Source organism: Cynocephalus volans, chromosome 11 (genome assembly GCF_027409185.1).
Source record: "Cynocephalus volans isolate mCynVol1 chromosome 11, mCynVol1.pri, whole genome shotgun sequence".
NCBI lineage: Eukaryota > Metazoa > Chordata > Mammalia > Dermoptera > Cynocephalidae > Cynocephalus > Cynocephalus volans.
The window spans coordinates 5,640,442-5,659,430 of NC_084470.1; the positions used below are offsets into that span (position 1 = coordinate 5,640,442).

Genomic DNA, 18,989 nt, shown 5'->3' on the forward strand with positions numbered 1-18,989 from the left:
GTCGTAACTGAAGCTAGAATTATCCCTGGATTTATCAACCAACAGCATTTCCTTCTTTGCTTTCCCTCGTTTCAGCCGGCGTTTTCATCATTTGAAAAGATCATAACTGATATATTGTCCTTTGCTTTTCTTTCTTCCCTCCTCCCCTTCTTTCTTTCTTTGACAATTTAAAATTAGAAATCTGCTTGACTCCCATCTCTTTCCATTCTCTCATTTATTTTATTTAGTTCCACAATGATCTACACTGGTCTAATCAGGGTGAGCCTCAGGACTTCTGAAAGAGCTGAGGACAGAGACTGGCTCTTTCCTGCTGCTTGCCTAATTCTCCAAAACAGTTCTTCAAATACTCCTGCTCAAAAATCTACTGCTTCGGGCCAGCCTGTGGCTCACTCGGGAGAGTGTGGTGCTCAAAAATCTACCGCTTCGTGACATTTTCAAAACACCTGGAATCTGGCCTTTTCTCAACTTACAATGTCTCCTCATTGATGTCTCAATTCCAGTGAAACTATTCCATTTATTTTTTCCCACACATATCACAAGTATTCCTTAACTCTTGTGAGGTAATTTCATCCTATTCTTCTCTACTTATCTAAATCCCAACTTTTTAAAAAGGTCTAGCTCAAGCACTGTTTCCACCAGAAAGACTTCACCTACCCCAGCAATATTCTGAGTTCCTTTTTTTTTTTTAGCACTATAATATTACTTATCTTTCTAAAACACACTGGCTAGAGGGTAAGAGTCAAGACTCAATTCTAATATTCTTGTTACCTAATAAAACACACAAACTTCATACACGTTTGAATAAATCACTGTTAAGTAGTTTACATCTGGAGTGTCATTTTTAGCAATCTCAATACTATAAATTAATTCAAATCTTACCTTCAAATCAAGATGAACTACATTATGAGTGTGTAAAAAGTGAACACCTTCTAAAATCTGTCGCATGAGTCTTTGAACATCTTTTTCTTTAAAGGCTTCTTCTCTGTCTGCAACACACTGGTCAAAGATTTCACCCCCAGCAGCACTAGAGAAAGACAAAATTAAAGTAGCATATAACTCATAAGAAAGGAAATGGTGAACACTTACCAACAAAACTAAGAGTAAACTAATGACAGTCTGGCAGTACTGTATACCGTTAACATGGATTTGATGACCTGAAGCAAAATTCACTATGAGCTGAGGCAACTCAGTCCAAAGCAGCTAGAGATATACCATGATGTCATGTACAATCACAAGCCCCTCTGCACACGCAGGCCACAATTTGCCAGTAACACTCAGAACTATGTTTCTCAACTGAAACAAAGAACTGCATTTTGGCTGAAAAAGTTTCTTTTCTTTTTTTTTTTTTTTTGTCTTTTTCGTGACCGGCACTCAGCCAGTGAGTGCATCGGCCATTCCTATATAGGATCCGAACCCGCGGCGGGAGCGTCGCCGCGCTGCTAGCGCAGCACGCTACCGAGTGCGCCACGGGCTCGGCCCTGAAAAAGTTTCTTAATCACAATTTACTGTCATCTAAGTCTCTCAGCTCATTACTAACATCCGAAATAAAATTCAACAGAGGTCAGTTTTCATAAATACAAGGATTTCTTTATGTAAAATTTAAAAGCAATTTATTATTAGTCCTTTCCACTATGATGTTTAAGTATTCTTGATCTAACTAAGGGTTTGCTCTCTGTTTTCTCAACAAGTGAAGTAGTTCACATAAGCACAAAATATACTGCAAAGTACAGTTTTCTGAAAAATTTCAAGGATGTACTTCAAATGCAGACTATTATAATAAGTTTTAAAAGCCAGGTTTGAGTGATCAGTAAGACTACATTCCTCTTGGTACAATGTGCAATTATATAACTGTATCCTGCTTAAATGTAAGCTTTGCCCACTAACTAAACTAATGGTCATATTAACTAATAGAACCACCTTTACTAAAGAACAATCTGAGATGTTAAAAGCATTGTCAAATATGGTAACAGAAAACATAGAACATCAACAACTATTTCCCACAAAGCGCCTCCTTCACGTGGGGGCTAGACAAGGACTGAAAGAGCTTTGCTGTGCCTGCCCTTAACGATAGCAAGATTCCCACAACTACATTATGGGATCTTACTCTGGCAGTGCTTATTTTCTAGTACTTTTAAATTACCCAGAAACTAAGTTAGTTTATATAACTTTTTACCAAAAATATTTTACAAAATAATTAATTCAAGAACTTTTAACAAAATAATTAACAAAAAAATTTTTTATAAAAAATATTAAGAACTTCAGTATCTTTTGACCAATATTATCCAGAGACACATAACTGATGTTTAGAGGCAAAGACTAACCGAGTTTCTCTGGCTACCTGAACCTTGGCTATCTCGTAGCTTCTAACCTCAGACACCAAACACCCCTTTTCCTACCTAAACTACCATTTAAATCCTGCTTAGAGGCCCGGTTTGGATCTTTACTTTCTCACTATTCAAATTAAACAAAAATCAATCAAATGTGTTAGGCCCCGTGCTATGTCCTATTACAAATAAGATAAATTACAAATAAGTATGTCTCAGACTCCAAGCACTGGAGGGGAGAAAAAAATAAAAGATAATTTTAAGAACAAATATTAGTGCATAAATGTGTATATGTGAAATTATATCAAGTGATTTGATAACTTAGAAATTGCGTAATTAATGGGAAAGGAAGGGAAAAAAGATTTTAGAAAGATGACATTTATTCTGAGCCTTGAAGGACAACTAGGAGTCCACAGATGAAATGATAAGAGCACATCCCTGGCACAGTGAACATGGGTGAGGGCAGGTCTGAAAAACACTCATAAAAGAGCGACTGCCCCCTCCAGCCAAATGGTACGAAACTTGCCCTCTGGCTACAAACAGCAAGAAAATTAGCAAAGTATATGACCAACTATTTTCAGATATTAGAACAACAGGCAGTGTAGGATCATGAAAAAGAAAAAAAAAAAAAAAAGCAGCATTAGAGGGGGCTATCCAGTTAGCTCAGTTGGTTAGACCATAGCCTTGTAAAACCAAGGTGAAGAGTTCAGTTCCCTACACTGGCCAGCCACCAAAAAAATAGAAAAAAAGAAAAAGAGAACAAGGTAGGACCATGTCCCTGAGAAGAGGGAAACAAATAGTGTGAGTCTTCCACCTCCCTGGCTTCCTACCTGGAGGCAATTTATGGACAGTGGTACAGGATGGGGGAGGAAGCCAAGCGGAATACAGCACCCTTGCTAAACTGAGAAGAGAGACTGGGAGTTCGGCAAGGCTAATGCAGCTGGAAGTTGCAGGTAGAGTACCAGAGAGAAGGGAGCTACATAGAGAGAGATCTCCAGAAACCTGCTTAGTAGTACAGGTTGAGTATCTCTTATCTGAAATGCGTGGGACCGGAAGTATTTCAGATTTCAGATTTTTCCAGATTTTGGTATATTTGCAGAATATATACCAGTTGAGCATCCCTGATGGAGTTTGGATGTGTTGTCCCCTCCAAAACTCATGTGGAAATTTGATCCCCAATGTGGCAGTGCTGGAAACTAGTTGAGTCATGGGGGCAGGTCCCTCATGAAGGGATTAATGCTCTCCCTGGGGGAGGGGGGAGTAATGAGTGAGTTCTCGCTCTATTAGTTCCTGCGAGAGCTCATTGCTTAAAAAGACCCTGGCACCTCTCTCTCTCTTGCTTCCTCTCGCCATGTGATCTACTGGCTGCCTGCCACTTTCCACCATAAGTAGAAGCAGCCTGAGGCCCGTGCCAGACGCAGCTGTCCCAGAATTGTAAGCCAAATAAACCTCTTTTCCTTATAAATTACCCAGTCTCAGGTATTTCTGGTATAGCAACACAAAACGGACTAAAACGATCCCTAAACAGAAAATCTGAAATCCAAATGCTCCAATGAGCATTTCTTTTGAGCGACTTGTTGGTGCTCAAAAAGTTTTGTATTTTGGAGCATTTCTGATTTCAGATTTTTAGTTTAGGACACTCAACCTGTACTATAATAGTCTTAGACAAAACACTTCTATGCACATGCATGGGGTGAAACTCTGCAAGGTCAGACAAAGAACTTCCAGGAAATTATAAGCTGAATAATTCCCAGAGTTCACAGAGGACAGGGTCAGATGTTTGAATTTTGTTCAGTTGGAGTAGAAAAAACACTCCAAACACTCAAGGAAATCAGCAGATCTCCTCCCCTCTTGGAGGGCCATCCCTTGTCCTATGACTAAACTAGCCTCAGACCAGCCCAATCCAAGCTGATCCATGAATAATTTAACTACCTGTCAAAACAAACTTCACCATTCTTTAATGGAATAAAATCTACTCAACATCATAACATTCTAAATGTATGGCATCTTATTTCTAGACATCTGAAAATGCCACAAATTACAACCCACAGCCAATAGGAAAAGCAATAAAAACAGACTTAAATGTGACATAGATGATGGGACCAGCAGATAAGGACCTTAAGCAAGTATTATAAAGATGCTCATGGATTTAAGTATAATATGAACATAACCAGGAGAGAGATGGAGGATATGAAAAGAAAATGGAATTTCCAGAGATGAAAAATACAGTACCCAAAGTGAAAAACTGACTGGATGCTGTTTCAGAAGATCAGACACTGAAGGGGAATCAGTGACTGTGAAGACATGGCAATAGAAACATCCAACACGAAGTGCAGAGAGGGGTAAAAAAGACTGAACAGAATAAACAGGACGCCAGGCACCTGTGGGACAATATCAAACAGATTAACCCACTGTAATGGAAGGAAGGAAAGAAGAGAAGTAGGAGCAGAAAAATATTAGAAAACATAATGGCTGGAAATTTTCTAAATCTGATAAAAACTACAAACACAAAGATCCAAGTAGCTTAATGAACCTCAAGCAGGATAAACACAAATACAACCAAGGCACATCAGTTCAAGCTGCTGAAAACCAGTGATTAAAAACAGAAAAATTCGGTTGGCTGGTTAGCTCATTTGGTTAGAAAATGGTGCTGATAAAACCAAGGTCCAGGGGCCGGCCCGTGGCTCACTCGGGAGAGTGTGGTGCTGATAACACCAAGTCAAGGGTTAAGATCCCCTTACCAGTCATCTTTAAAAAAAAAAAAAAAAACCAAGGTCCAAGGTTCAATGTCTGTACCGACCAGATGCTAAGAAAAATAAATAAAAACGAAAAAAGAAAGAGGAGAGAGAGGAGAAAGAGGATGGAGGGAGGGAAGGAGAGAGAGAGAGAGGGAGGGAGAGAAAGAAAAAGAAATCTTTTTAAAAGCCACTTCTATAGGTGAACCAAGGCAACGATGGCCATAAACAAGACAAGCAAGAAGACAATGAAATGCTGGGGAAAACAGTGTGCCTAGAATGTAGGGTGTGAGGTTGCAGAAGGACTAGCAGGAGTTGAGGTAGAAGAGAAGTCAGAGAGAACAAGGGCAAAACAATCCAGAAAATCCTCAGTAAGGCAATGATGGGATAATACATAAGGCTCTAAGTCTCTTTCTCCGAGAAGCCCTCCCTAACCTCGCAGGCAGACTAAAGCTGCACAGAGGCTGTGGAATCACACACCCCTGGACTGAATCCTGGCTTTGCTACTTGTGGTGTGACTTTAGGTTGATCACTTCTCTGAGTTTTTTTTCTCATATATAAGTTCTTGTTCTAAAATATATAAATAACATATATTAAAGCATATACTAATTTATAAACAGTTTGTACAAAGCATATAATTAATGTATATAAAGCAGGCTCAAAGACTTAGCATAACGCCTGGCATACAGTAAATGCTTAATACAGTGTGGCTATTATACTTCATCCGTGCTCACACAGCAACTAACAAAAATTTCTTCTAACACTGCTGCAATCATTTATATCTATCTCCTTTGCTAGACTTTTAGCACCTACAGGAAAGGGGCTTATTTATCTTCACTTCTGTATTATCAGCACCTATTAACATCTAGGGCACATGGCCAGTGTTTCAGGAATGCGTAGCCAATATAGGGATCACAACCTGCCTGTTTCCATGACAACAATCTATCGATGTGTTTTCATATCTAAGTATCCAGAGTGTATCTCTAAGACTTCCTCTTCAAACTAAAAGTAGAACACAAAAATTTTTGGCCAAATCATACTAATTTTGGTTCTAAAACCCTGATCATTGAAGCAACAGAAGTCACCAAAGGTTTCTAAACATGGAAATAATATCATCACACCTATACTTTTGTTACCTATCTAACAGCAGCAGGAGGGATGTCCTAGAGGAGAAGCTAGAGTGATCAGCTAAGAAGCTACAGGGGAGGATGAAGGGAAGACTCGAGTGTTAAGGACGGCTTCCAGGTTTCTAGCTTGAGCAATTTAATAAAGGGAAATACCAACAAAAATGGGTACAAAAGAAAAACAGGCATTGAAAGGGAAATGCAGAAGTACTGATAATGAACTGAAAATAATCTGCAGTTGGATACAGGTATACGCAGTAGGCAGGTGGCACTTAGGAGACGGGCTGAGGTTGGAGACAAAGATTTGAAAATAATCAGCATGTAAATAATAGCTGAAGCCACAAAGGTATTATATGAGGTACATGCATAGAATATAAATGTATGACAAAGTAACACTGATAAAACTCTGGGGAACATTTACACTTACATGGCAGAATAGGGTAAAAGGTTCTGAAAGAAGATTTAAAAAAATAGGCTGCAAAAGCCAAGGAAGAACATAATTCTAAGAAAGAAAGTATAATATTAAGTATTTAAACAGTAAGAAATAGAATGAATACTAAAATGAAGAGACTGATTTTGGTAAACATGGCTGGTGACCTCATGAAAGCTTTAGAAGAGCAGATGGCATTAGACTGAAAAGTGAACGGGGAACTGGCACACGAACAGATGAATAGATCAATGATGCAGAACAAAACTGACTGGAAGGTGAGGAAAGCTGTGAATTCAAACTATTCTTTTAAGAAATATGTTAGTAAAGAAAGGAGAAAGGCAGGACGATTGTTTAAGAAGAATCAAGGCCAGAGAAAAGGAATTTCAAGACAGAAGGTACTGAAATATCAGAAGACGGAGAGAGAACCACCACCATAGGAAGAGGGACTGAAATTCTAAACGAGGTTACACAACTGATTAAAACACAGAACACAGGTCCTGGAAGAGAAAGAAAGAGAACCGAAGAACAAAAATAAAGGTTTCTGCCTTGGAACCGAGGAGTTCAATCTCTACCTTCGGACAGAAGGGAAGTGCAAGCAGTGAAGGCAGAGCAGGGAGGCAGGGTGCTGAGCGCCCGCATGTGACAGCTTCGTCTTCTCCATGAAGGGAGAGGAGGCCAGGTCTCTAATAACAGGTGGGAAGTGGTGGCACAGTGACGTGTGGTAAAGGCAGTGTTTAGCTCCTGGGCGGCTGCGGAGTCTTAAAAGGACACGATGAGAGATCAGGTCAAGAACTGCCAGGCTACACTGCAAGCCCAGCTGAGGCTGGAACTCCTACACTGCACTGAGCAGGTCAAAAACTGCTCAAGTCCTCCCAAGAACGTGTGGCAGCAGAGGACGAGGGACACACAGCATGGATTCCAGTTTGCAAACAAGTGAATGAGTTGCCAAGAGATACCAAGAGGAAGAAGGAAGTAACATGAGGTGCCGGTAAGAGATGAGTTACAAGAACTACTACAGAAGGGAAGGGAAGAAAAGGCAGGAGCTGGCGGGGAGACTGCAAGGGCTGAGAGAGCCAAGGGTCGAAGGCTGAAGAGCAGGTCCTGCAAGAATGGAAGAGGAAGAAGGGGATTTCAGCCAGAGAATAATATTTACCAGGGTGTTTTCTAGACCACTTTCCAATTCTATCTGATCCTCTCCAAAATAAACTGAAAAAAGCAAAACTCTAGGTAGGCAAGAGGCTTATATACAAAATTCCTAAACAATTATTTTTTTTTTAAACTTCATTGAGTTATAAATCATATATACTACTTTTTAACTATTCTACCATTTTTGGCTATTCCTTCTACTATGAGTTAAAAATACACCGTGACAAACACTTTCGTGCTTCTCATGGTCACATTTTATTATCTCTTTAGAAAGGATTGCTACACGTGAAATTACTGAATTAAAATATATGAACACAATACTCTTGAATTAAATTATCAAGACACAATATGTTAGCCTTCCAGACTTTACCCTCTATACATGTAAACCTTTAAATAGAAACAAAATAACACTATACGTATTATTTTATAACACACTTTTTTTTGGTTAATATTTTAAGTCTTTTCTATATAATTTTTATCATTTATACATTTAATACATTTATATTCACCTTAGCTTTTTAATGACTTTACAGTATTTCATTTTATGGCATTATCACTTACTTAACCAACTCCTTCCTAATAAACATTTAGATTACTTGTATCTTTTTGCTATATAAATAATGCTACAACAAACATTTTTATAATATATTTTGTAAAATTGCCTGATATTTCCTTGTGAAAAAACTTAAAAAGTGAAACAGTTGGGTTAAAGGGTACACTTCTTTAAGGCTTTTGACACATAGTCCAGACTGTCCTCCAGAAGTGTTGTCAATTAATACTACCACTTGTAATATAAATAAGATGGTTCAATCAATAAACATGGCTTTTCTTTATAATCTTTGCCAATCCAATGGGAGAAATTGACAACTTACTCTTTCATTTACATTACGAAAATTAAAAGAATCAGTATTTTCATTTGTGTATAGGCAATTTACATCTACATCTGTGTCTGTGAGGAATTTCTCTTCATATTCTTTGTCCATTTTTTTTAACTGGGAGGTTTCTATTTTTGCATATATTTGTAAGATCTAGTTATATATTATAGAAATTTTAACCATTTTGGCTGACCGGATATGAGAACTATTTTTCTCTGAGTTTGTCTTTTTATTTTGTTTTGTTTATTGATGTTTTAAGGCTTTTCCTTTGGCAGAAGAAGCAGAGAGGAAAACACGATTTTTTTTTTAAGGAGAAAGAACTCATTTTCCAAAGCTGTTTACTGTGCTGTACCCACTTATTTTTTCAAATTGAAACCACGGTAAGAATGAAGACTACTGTTTTTAAAAGAAAGGAGATTACTAACTCAGACTATAAGAACATGTAAGGGATTATAAAATGTCTTTTATTTTAACATTATTTTGGTATCATTTACCTTCTTAAGAATGCCTCTAATAAAAACATAAATTTACCCTATTATTGAAGCATTTTATTAAAGAATGAAAATGAAAACTCTAACATACGTGCATCCTCACAAATTTGGAACACATCAAATCAATAAGGGAACATCATCACAGGACGAGTGGCGTCCTGTACAGGAAGTGTAGACTACCAACCAGACAAATTCCAGGAGGGCAATACTTACAATTCCAGAACTAAGATCATTTCTGATGAAGTCTCATAAACTTCATGTAAATTAATGACCCAAGGATTGTCCTGTGCTAGTTCAAGTACAGCAATCTCATGAATTATTTCCATTCGACAGTCTTGACCTTTTCTTCTTTTTCTCATGAACTTTGCTGCGAATTCTTTTCCAGAATCCTTCTTTATACATTTCCTCACCACTGCAAATTTCCCCCTAGAATTAAACATTCACTGTTAAAGTTGACAAATTACCAGCCATTGTAAATTTTAATAAAATTCCCAAATACAGTAGTCCCTCTTTATCCGTGGTTTTGCTTTCCACAGTTTACAGTGGCCCGGAAATATTAAATGGGAAATTCCAGAAATAAACAATTCATAGGTTTTAAAATGTGCCACTGTAAGTAGCACGACAGAATCTCTCACAATTAATGATCCCTTTGTCCAACATATTTACACAGCATGTGCTCCCCACCTGTCAGTCACTTACGTAGTCCTGGTTATCAGACCCACTGTTGCAGAATCACAATGCTCAGGGAACCCTTATTTTACTTTGTAATGGCCCCCAAGCACAAGAGTGGTGACGCTGGCAATTCAGATATGCCAAAGAGAAGCCAAAATGTGCTTTCTTTAGTGAAAAGGTGAAAGTTCTCAACTTCACAAGGAAAGAAAAAAAATCATATGCTGAGGTTACTATGATCTAAGTAAGAATGAATCTTCTACCCATGAAACTGTGAAGGAAAAAAGAAATTCATGCATAGTACAAGGGGTCTTCAAAAAGTTCGTGGAAAGATTTGTATTATCTTTTAATTACATTTTCCCTACAAACTTTAAAAAATACCCTCATATATATGGGGTTCAGTGCTATCCACAGTTTCAGACACCCACTGGTGATCTGGCAATGTATCCCCCATAGATAAGTATGGGATACTATTCCCATTGGTGGATAGTCAAATTTGGCTCATATTCAATTTAAAAAGTAGCAATATCACTTAGGAATTTATATGGGCTACATCTATAGATTTATAGATTTCTCAAATAAAACATAATATGTAAATCTGTAAAATTCATTCTTCTGAGTATAACCAAATATTAAAGCCGACATTTTTTGCACATATACATAAAAATAACTTATTCTGCATTCATACATAAAATGATTTATCGCTTAAAAAAGGCCATTTGACTTTTTAATAGTAATTGGTCATGCGAATTCCTAATATGATGAATTTTATTGTCACTAATTGACTCTAAAAAACATTATCACCTTCCAGAATTATAAAATTTAAGATCTCATTCATACGGTATCACTGTAACTACAGCATCAGCTAGAAAGGTCTCATTTTCCTATAGAGACAGATACAAGCATTAACTGACACACTGAACTACAATCTGTCACTATACAACACTACAATTTGTCATTAAACTAGTAAGGAAGTCATACAGGGGAATCCATATAGCATATTGATTAAGGGTATGAACTCTGGAATTAGACAGATGTGAGCTTGAACCCCACAAGTGGTACTTGATACATAATCTTAGGCAAGTTACTTAACCTCTTTAAGTCTCATTTTTGTGATCAGTACAACAGGACACAAATAGTATCTACTTCACAGGGTTGTTGTGAGAATTCAAGTATTTAATACTACATATCAATTGCTTAGCATGCTACTTGTCCCACATAATAAATGCTCAATAAAATATTAGTCACATAAAGTTGTACAGCCATCACCGTAAACATCCAGTGAATCCTTGGGTTGGAAGGCAACTTAGAAATCATATAGTTTTGTACTAATGTCAAATGTCAATGTTTACTTTCAAACTATGAGGTAATCTCTTCCACTGTTCTCTTCCACTGCTGGGCACATGTTATTTTAACAAGGTTATCACTACAGACTTGAACCTGACTTCAACCAAAGAGCTGTAGTCTGAGTCTTGTGCTGAGCACTACCACACAGACCCCACTCTTTTCCGTATGACAGTCTAACAATACTGAGCACAGTGAACACGGTTTGTTAACTGCCACTCACTTCCCTTTCCCAATTTGTAATCATTCCTCATCCCCATAAGGTTTTTTGACCCCCTCACTATTACTGCTCATCAGAAAATGTGCCATCCAAGTCTGAAGCAACCACTCCTGGTATAATCTGAATGAAGTGTTAAGGATTATTACTTTGTTGATCTTGACACAATACAAACTAATATTATTTGCTAAAAAACTTGACAGGTTTTTCATATTTCATATTGGGCTGGTAAATGAATTACTTCCCCCTTGAGTTTTTGTCAAGCTAGTATCCTCATACTGTATTTTAAAAATGCTTTCTAAAAAGTTAAAGCAAGGCTTTAATTTGCCTTGCTAAATTCTAACTTCTAGGTTTTGGTCCAGTATTCTAGATTATTGACATAATTTTGAGCACTAATTCTTTCTTCCCAGTCATTATTAACCACAAATATGATTTTCACGCCCTCTATATTTTATTACCATTAGTAATAAAAAATGTTGAATGACAAATCCTTAGGCATAGCCCTATGGCTGTTCAATTTGCTAACTATCTAACAGCACCCTTATTCAGATGAGTATACTTTTGTTCATAGAAATATGAAAGACTTCTACAGATACTAGAGAGATTCAACCATAAACATATTCATATTCACAGACCAATACCTCCTTTTCTTTTATCAAAAATATCATTAGGCTAACAAAAAACATAAGTAATTTAATTTTTTCATACCTGTACGTCAGAAGATTCAAAAAAAGAGAAAATTTAATTTGTAAAAAACTGATCTGAAATGAAACCTCAACATATAATTGACAGCAAACATGTTCCTGGTAAATTAGAAATGACTCAGTCGAACACCCTCTCAAAGTATTCCTACATCAAACATACAAATGTTTGTTGCCACACCTAAAATTCAAAGCAACACAGTACCGTACAGTAAGTAAAATGCCATTTATTATCTAGCCTAAAAGTATATTTCTGAGGGCCAGATGGGAAGACAAGGGATTCAGCAAAAAGAGAACTGGATTCACACATGTCACTAACCTGTGAATTCTGGGAACCCTGTTACAGAACAGCCATTGCTACATTCAGGGCCTCTTCCCTGCACTCATGCTGTCTGCCACCACGCTCCTCACCCGTTCCTGCAGGTACGAGAAGGCAGTGCCCACAGCTCTCCTCCCACACCAGTGACTACAGACATCTTCATTTTTGTTGGAAGTATTCTTTACAGTTTTATGTTTATTCTTTCCTTTCCATTATATCATGCTGGGAGTTGGCAAATGGTTCTGTAAAGGGGCAGACAGTAAGTACTTTTGGCTTTGCAGGTCAGATACTCTGTAGGTATCTTTGTAGGTAGAGACACTGTGGCAACTACTCAAATCTACTGTCGCAGAGTGAAAGCAGCCATAGACAAAAAATAAATGAATGGATGTGGCTAGGTTCCAATAAAACTTTATGGACATTGAAATTTGAATTTCATATGATTTTTATATCACAAAATATGCATATTACTCTTATTTTGATTTTTTTCAACTATTTAAAAATGTAAAAACTATTAGCTCAAAAGCCACAGAAAAATATGTGGCTGGCTATAGTTTGCCAACCCCTACACTATTCCACACAGTATCACTCTGACACTGCATACCTGCACCACTGAAACTGACAGTAAGACAGCAGACTACAGTGGTTTAAGGGATCATGAACTGCCTTTATGTCTAAATGACTGGTGCGATGGGAGGGAGACCCTCAAAGCCACCCAAGGAGGAGTCAGAGGAGATAAAAAGAGATTTCCTGGAGCTGTTCTTTCTGTAGAGTCACACAAAACAAAGAAACATGAGGTTCAGCATTCAAGGCACAGGGTCCCAGTGAACACACTCAGTATTACACTGCCACAGAGCTTCCTAAATTTCATGCCCCAGAAGGCTTCCAACATAGTTACCATGGCTTCATGGTAAAAATTATGACTATATCTCAACCTTTAACTTTAGGTTATTGAGGCTTCTACAAAGCATTCAAGAAAAAAGATGTTTCTCTGACACTAAGGGCCATAGTTACATAAAAATACTTAGGGCTGATGAGGTCCCTAGGGCATAGGATGCTTGTTGTACATCTTAAAAGCCAAACTTCTTCCTGGAACACATAGTTGTCATAATTTTCAGAATTATTCACTCATCTCACTTCGTTATTATGAACAAACTCAGGTTTTCATTAAACATTTTGAGGTAAATATCAGAAATGAATACATTTCAAAACCACTTCAGAATGGTGGGAAAGACACATAAACAATTAGAACAAGAGGAAGTGACACTTGAGTCGGCCACCAGCCTGAGCTCCCTAAGAACAGTTGCCAAGTTGCACCCATCTTTGCATTACCAGTGCCCATCACAGCGCTCAGGAAGGCACAGCGAGCATCTTAGGCAGCAATGACTTGCTAAGGAGTTTGGGCTTTATCAGGGTTAAAATGGGCACCTGTTAGAATTCTTAAAATAACATAATTGTTTTAAAAAGATAACTCTGATAGTGTTGTGAGAAGCATGAATTGCCAAGTGATAACTAGAAACTGGGAAGCCAATGAAATAACTGAAGGTAGTGGGCCTGAACTCAAGAAGCAGCAGTGGAGACTGGCAAGAGAGAATAAAATTAAAAGACATTCGAGGTCCAGATTCCGCAGCACCTCCTCACAGACTGCGTTCAGGCAGAGATGAGGGGAAAAGGAAAAGGTGAAAGTTGAGGATGATGTCTAGATTTTCAATACGGGTACTGGGTGAATGTGAAAAACAGTAACAGATTTTTCACCTTTGCCTGTAACTCAACACTTGAACTTACATTTGGAACCCATCCAGTAAATGGGATTCTCTTTACCAAGAAAGGCCCCTCAAACTTCTGCCCAAAACCCAACACAAGACTTTCTCCCCCAAATCTGTAATTGAGCTTTGTTTATATCTTTATTATGTTATTTATATCAGTCTGACAGGTTACAACTTGTCACTGCTACACTGTGCTACACTGTGAGTTCCAGTTATAATAAGTCCTCACTTATTATTCATCTTTGTATCTCCACAGTACCCTGCACACGGCAATATATCCGATAGCACATTGAGTATGTACACTGTTCTCATTGTCTCATTAAATAAAAGTTGTACAGAAACTTAACCACATAACATTTGATGTATCAGCTACTTGCCATTCTCTCTTCACTGAATTTTTCTTTCTTTCTTTCTTTTTTTTTTTTTTTAAAAGAAGACCGGTAAGGGGATCTTAACCCTTGACCTGGTGATGTCAGCACCACGCTCTCCCAAGTGAGCTAACCGGCCATCCCTGTATAGGGATCCGAACCCGTGGCCTTGGTGTTATCAGCACCACACTCTCCCGAGTGAGCCACGGGCCGGCCCGTCTACTGAATTTTTCTACCTTGTTTTGTCGCCAATGGCTGGCGTATCTTACATCACGCTACTTAAATTCCATCCATTCTTTAAGGCTCAGCTCAAATGTTATTCCCCATAAGATCTTCCAGTGGTAAGTCATCTTGCTTATAAAGGGGACAGTGACTGACCTGTAACATTTGGGAATAACTTCCAGAACCCACGGTAGCACCTTGCATGCTTAGTATGTAAGTACAATATTTGCTCCACAGCACTGGCATGATATCTTAAATGTAAAGAAGTTCCATTCAAGAAAGACCCAGAACAGACTGTCTTCCTTACTTTTGAAAGGATCAAGGAAAATAACAAAAATTATAAAATATCTGTTGACCCTAAGTGTAGAGACCCATGAGTGACCTCTGAGTCCCTTTCAGCTTGAACATTCTCTTATTTTCTGACAAAAATCCTTTCTTGTCCCTGTTACCCCAGCTGCTCTGAAGAGAATGAGACAGGATGTCCCTGTCTACTTTAAGGCCCAACTGGGTAAGGAACTAAATGACACTGAAGCTTGATAGGGTTTGTTCCAATTTGGAACTCATTAACATACGCTCTCATAAAAACCAATGGAAATTGCTCTAGTGACAAGATACACTACAGATTATTCTTTGAGGAACATCTGTAGTGTAATGGGAGTGCTTTCCCAGCTCTGCAGTCTCTCACAAAACTCAATTTGTCTTGGTTTTCTCATAAGAAAAATAGGGCTTTACAAACAGGCTTCTGTTGGGAATTAATAGATAATGTGTGTGAAAGTACTTGGAAAACTGTAAAGCCTATACATTTATGAAGTACCTGTGCCAGCAGGAAACTCCTATTCATAACTTTTTTTACCATAGGAAAATTCAACTCTGAGTATGTAGTAAGTCAAAATATGAAGAATGTTCTTTGGCTTAAAAGTTTTTTTTTTAGGGGCCGAGCCCGTGGCGCACTCGGGAGAGTGTGGTGCTGGGAGCGCCGCAACGCTCCCGCCGCAGGTTCGGATCCTATATAGGAATGGCCGGTGCACTCACTGGCTGAGTGCCGGTCACGAAAAAGACAAAAAAAAAAAAAAAAAAAAAAAGTTTTTTTTTTAGGATAAAATTTATGAATATATTTTAAAATGTTAAATTGAGGACTAGATAAAACCACATGCAAGACAAATCATTTGATGTGAAATTAGTGTAATTTTTAATGTCTAGAAACATCTTTCTGTTCCTTTATTATGGAAAAACTCCAAGAGAAATCAACGCCAAAAAATCCTCAGAAGTCAAGGTCATTTCTCTCACGGGCCTCAGTAACAAAATCACCTGTGTGGTTTACACTGGCACACATCCTGACTCAAAGAAAGGTAACAAGCCTTAAGAATAACAAGTCAAGCTTCAAGCAACAAAAGTTTTTACATCATATATTTACCCACATTTAGGTTGCTATGAACTCTGCTGGAGATGTGAAAGTATGTGACATTTCTTAAAACGATCAACAATCACATCCTATCATTACTCTGGAATCAATATTGACCATTCGAAAAATTCTCTTCAAACAGTCATCTTGTTGAAAGCTTTACATCTCTGATAAAATAATAGTAACACCTGAAAGAAATCGTTTTGTTTAAATAACTAACTCTTAACATCCCTTCCACATTTTAGGAAATGAAAGTCCACAGAATAAAATGAATAAATCTGTTTTTCCTCCCACATCATTAAAACATAACACAGGTAATTTTGTAAGTTCCATATCAGCACGATATTAGAATTACATCAGAATTTACTATCTTACCAGAGAAAAAAATCATGCATAAACACACTCAACTATGTTAAAACCATAATACATAGGCACAATTAAAAAACCTTAAACAAGGACTTGTTTATAAAACAAAACAGAAATTTTACTTCCTGAGACTTCTAAACAGTTCCTATATCTTTTCCAACAAGACTTCATTACTTTCGCCAGAGATATTAGACATATTTTGAGGTTTGGCAGAATTTAATTTTGTTTTTTGGTTAACATTTAAATAAAACTTATCGAGTGCTTCCCCTAGGCAAAGCACAGCCTTAAGTCTATAGATATGTTTCATTTAATTCTCAACAACCTGATTAGGCAATAAATGGTTACGTAATTGTACTCAAGTCCACAAAACTAGTAAGAGCCAAGACTTGATTCTAGACTGACTCCAAAGCCTATGTTCTTAACCACTGTATTAAACTCATCGGTGACGAAAAGGGGGACCAACAAGAAAAAAATAGACTAATTTTATTTTTCAGTTTCAGATTCTTACATCAAGTATCTATCTAACTGCATTGTTCTGCTGCTTCAGGATATATTCCTTTTATAAAGATATTTATATTAAAAAAGTTATGTAGATGAAATGACAACCTTAAAAAAAAAAAAAAAAAACCTTACAGGCAAGCTGATTTTATAATTACAGCTTAAACCAAAAGTTGAAAGAAACATTCCTGGAGGAATTAGCACCGTAACACCTGGTAGGGTGCAAATCAGCTTCTCAGATCTAATCATTCACTATAAAGTCTGCAAGACAGTGCTTGCCACCGAAGATATTCCACTTTTGTTACGCGTTTCTCTTTTGAGGAATGAAGCCAGACAACTCAACCAAACAATGGAAAAACGTTTTCAAGTCGTCAGTTGCTTCAGAATGTTTGGAATTTCCACGAATTACGATACCTACCTGAGTCAGCGGCTCCCTTGTCTCCTTTTGTCATAACGAGAGGGTGCAGAGATCCAGTCAATTAATGCCTAGCACAATTAAGTAAATCTTGTTCCTGAAAGGTGTTAATCCTTTTTACACCATGTGGAATAAGTAAGACGTTTTTAAGGTAGGTTCCCCGGCAAAAACAACAACAAAAAAACCTCTACAATTTAGTATTCGTAAAGCAACGTTTTTAACGTTGTTTGTAACCAATGCTTTTGCCAAGACCCCAGCTGAAGGCTGTCATAGCTGTCAGGCCATTTCCCATCACAACACGGTGCTAAGTGCAGGCATGACAAATGTTGGCGACAACGGGGGACATTCGTGGGGAGCTGTGCGCCGGGACAGCGGGTGCGCGGTCCAGGCCCCGTGGAGCAAGTGCTGCCGGTGAACGGACCTTGTGGACGAAGACGCGGGGCTGCGGGTCCCCGTCACACCCGAAGGCAAACACAGCAGGGGCAAGGGCTGACCTCCGGTCTGACCCCGAAGCCAGCGCCTTTGACAGCCTCTCCGCACGTTCTCCAGTTCGAGTCCCCCGACCCCACAGGCGTCCCCCCACCGGCCTCTCGGCCACACGGAACGTGAAGCACCCCACAGCCTGCAGCTTTCCGAGCTCCTCCCGCGCCCGGCACAGCGGAAGCGCTCGCGGGGCCAGACCCGCGAACGAGGGCGAGAGACCCAAGCGCCCCAGACCCCGGACAGCGCGGCCCGGCCGGGGACGCCAGGAGGAGGCCGCGCGGAGGCTGAGGAGGCGCCGGCCGGTGCACGGGGGACGCGAGACCGACCCCCGCCCCCGCTAAACGGCCTGAGTCGAGGGAGGCGTCAGCGTTCTCGGGAGCCGCCGCCGCGACCGCCGGCCGAGCCCCGCGCTGCCAGCCGCGCTCACCTGCCCAGCTCGCGGCCCGCGCTCAGGCGGTACACGTCCCGGAAGGGCCGGGTGCGCACGGCGGCGCGGACCTCCGTCAGCAGCCCGCGGGCCTGCGCCGCCACCGGCCGGGAAGGCGCGCTCGGACTCCCGCCGGCCGCGCCCGAGCCCGAGGCCGCGCCCGAGGAGCATCCCCCGCCGCCCGGCTTCTCCAGCGGGACCATGGTGTTCGGCCGCGCCTCCTTCCCGGCCGTCCCGCTCGCTGCGAGCAGACGGCGGGTCACCGCCCGCCGCCGGCCGCCGTGCGCCGCCCCGAGGAGCTTCAGGAAACCTGCGCTCCCCGGCGCCGAGCTTCGACTGCAACCGGCGGGCGCGCGGCCGCCCCGCCCGCGTTCCGGCGCCCCTCGCCCCGCCCCCGTTCCGACGCCGCGCCCCCTCGCCCCGCCCCGTTCCGACGCCACGCCCCTCTCCCCGCCCCCGTCCCGGGGCCCCTCGCCCCGCCCCGTCCCGGCGCCCCGCCCCCTCGCTGAGCTCCCGGGGCTCTGAGCGCGCATCTGGCGGTCCAGTATGAGAAGGCGCATCCTCACGGGTCGTACTACCGTCTGGCCACGAGGGTTACCTGCGTTAGCCGCGTTGCACACCTGTTGAGCATCTGAGAGTTCCGGAAGCCGACCTTCAGCTAATAGGAGAC

The 18,989-nt window shown here is 40.1% G+C and overlaps 1 protein-coding gene across 1 annotated transcript in view; it reads right to left on the reverse strand.

The window, feature by feature from the left end:
- The window catches only part of STK17A (serine/threonine kinase 17a), a 33,449-nt gene extending 14,817 nt beyond the window's left edge, over window positions 1-18,632 (reverse strand). The window contains exons 1-3 of the mRNA XM_063115104.1: window positions 18,320-18,632; window positions 9,339-9,551; window positions 880-1,024 (exon numbers count right to left, since the gene is read on the reverse strand). Coding sequence (XP_062971174.1) covers window positions 880-1,024; window positions 9,339-9,551; window positions 18,320-18,522 — 561 coding nt within the window. The 5' untranslated portion in view covers window positions 18,523-18,632. The remainder of the gene's footprint in view (window positions 1-879; window positions 1,025-9,338; window positions 9,552-18,319) is intronic.
- Between the last annotated feature and the right edge of the window lie 357 nt (window positions 18,633-18,989).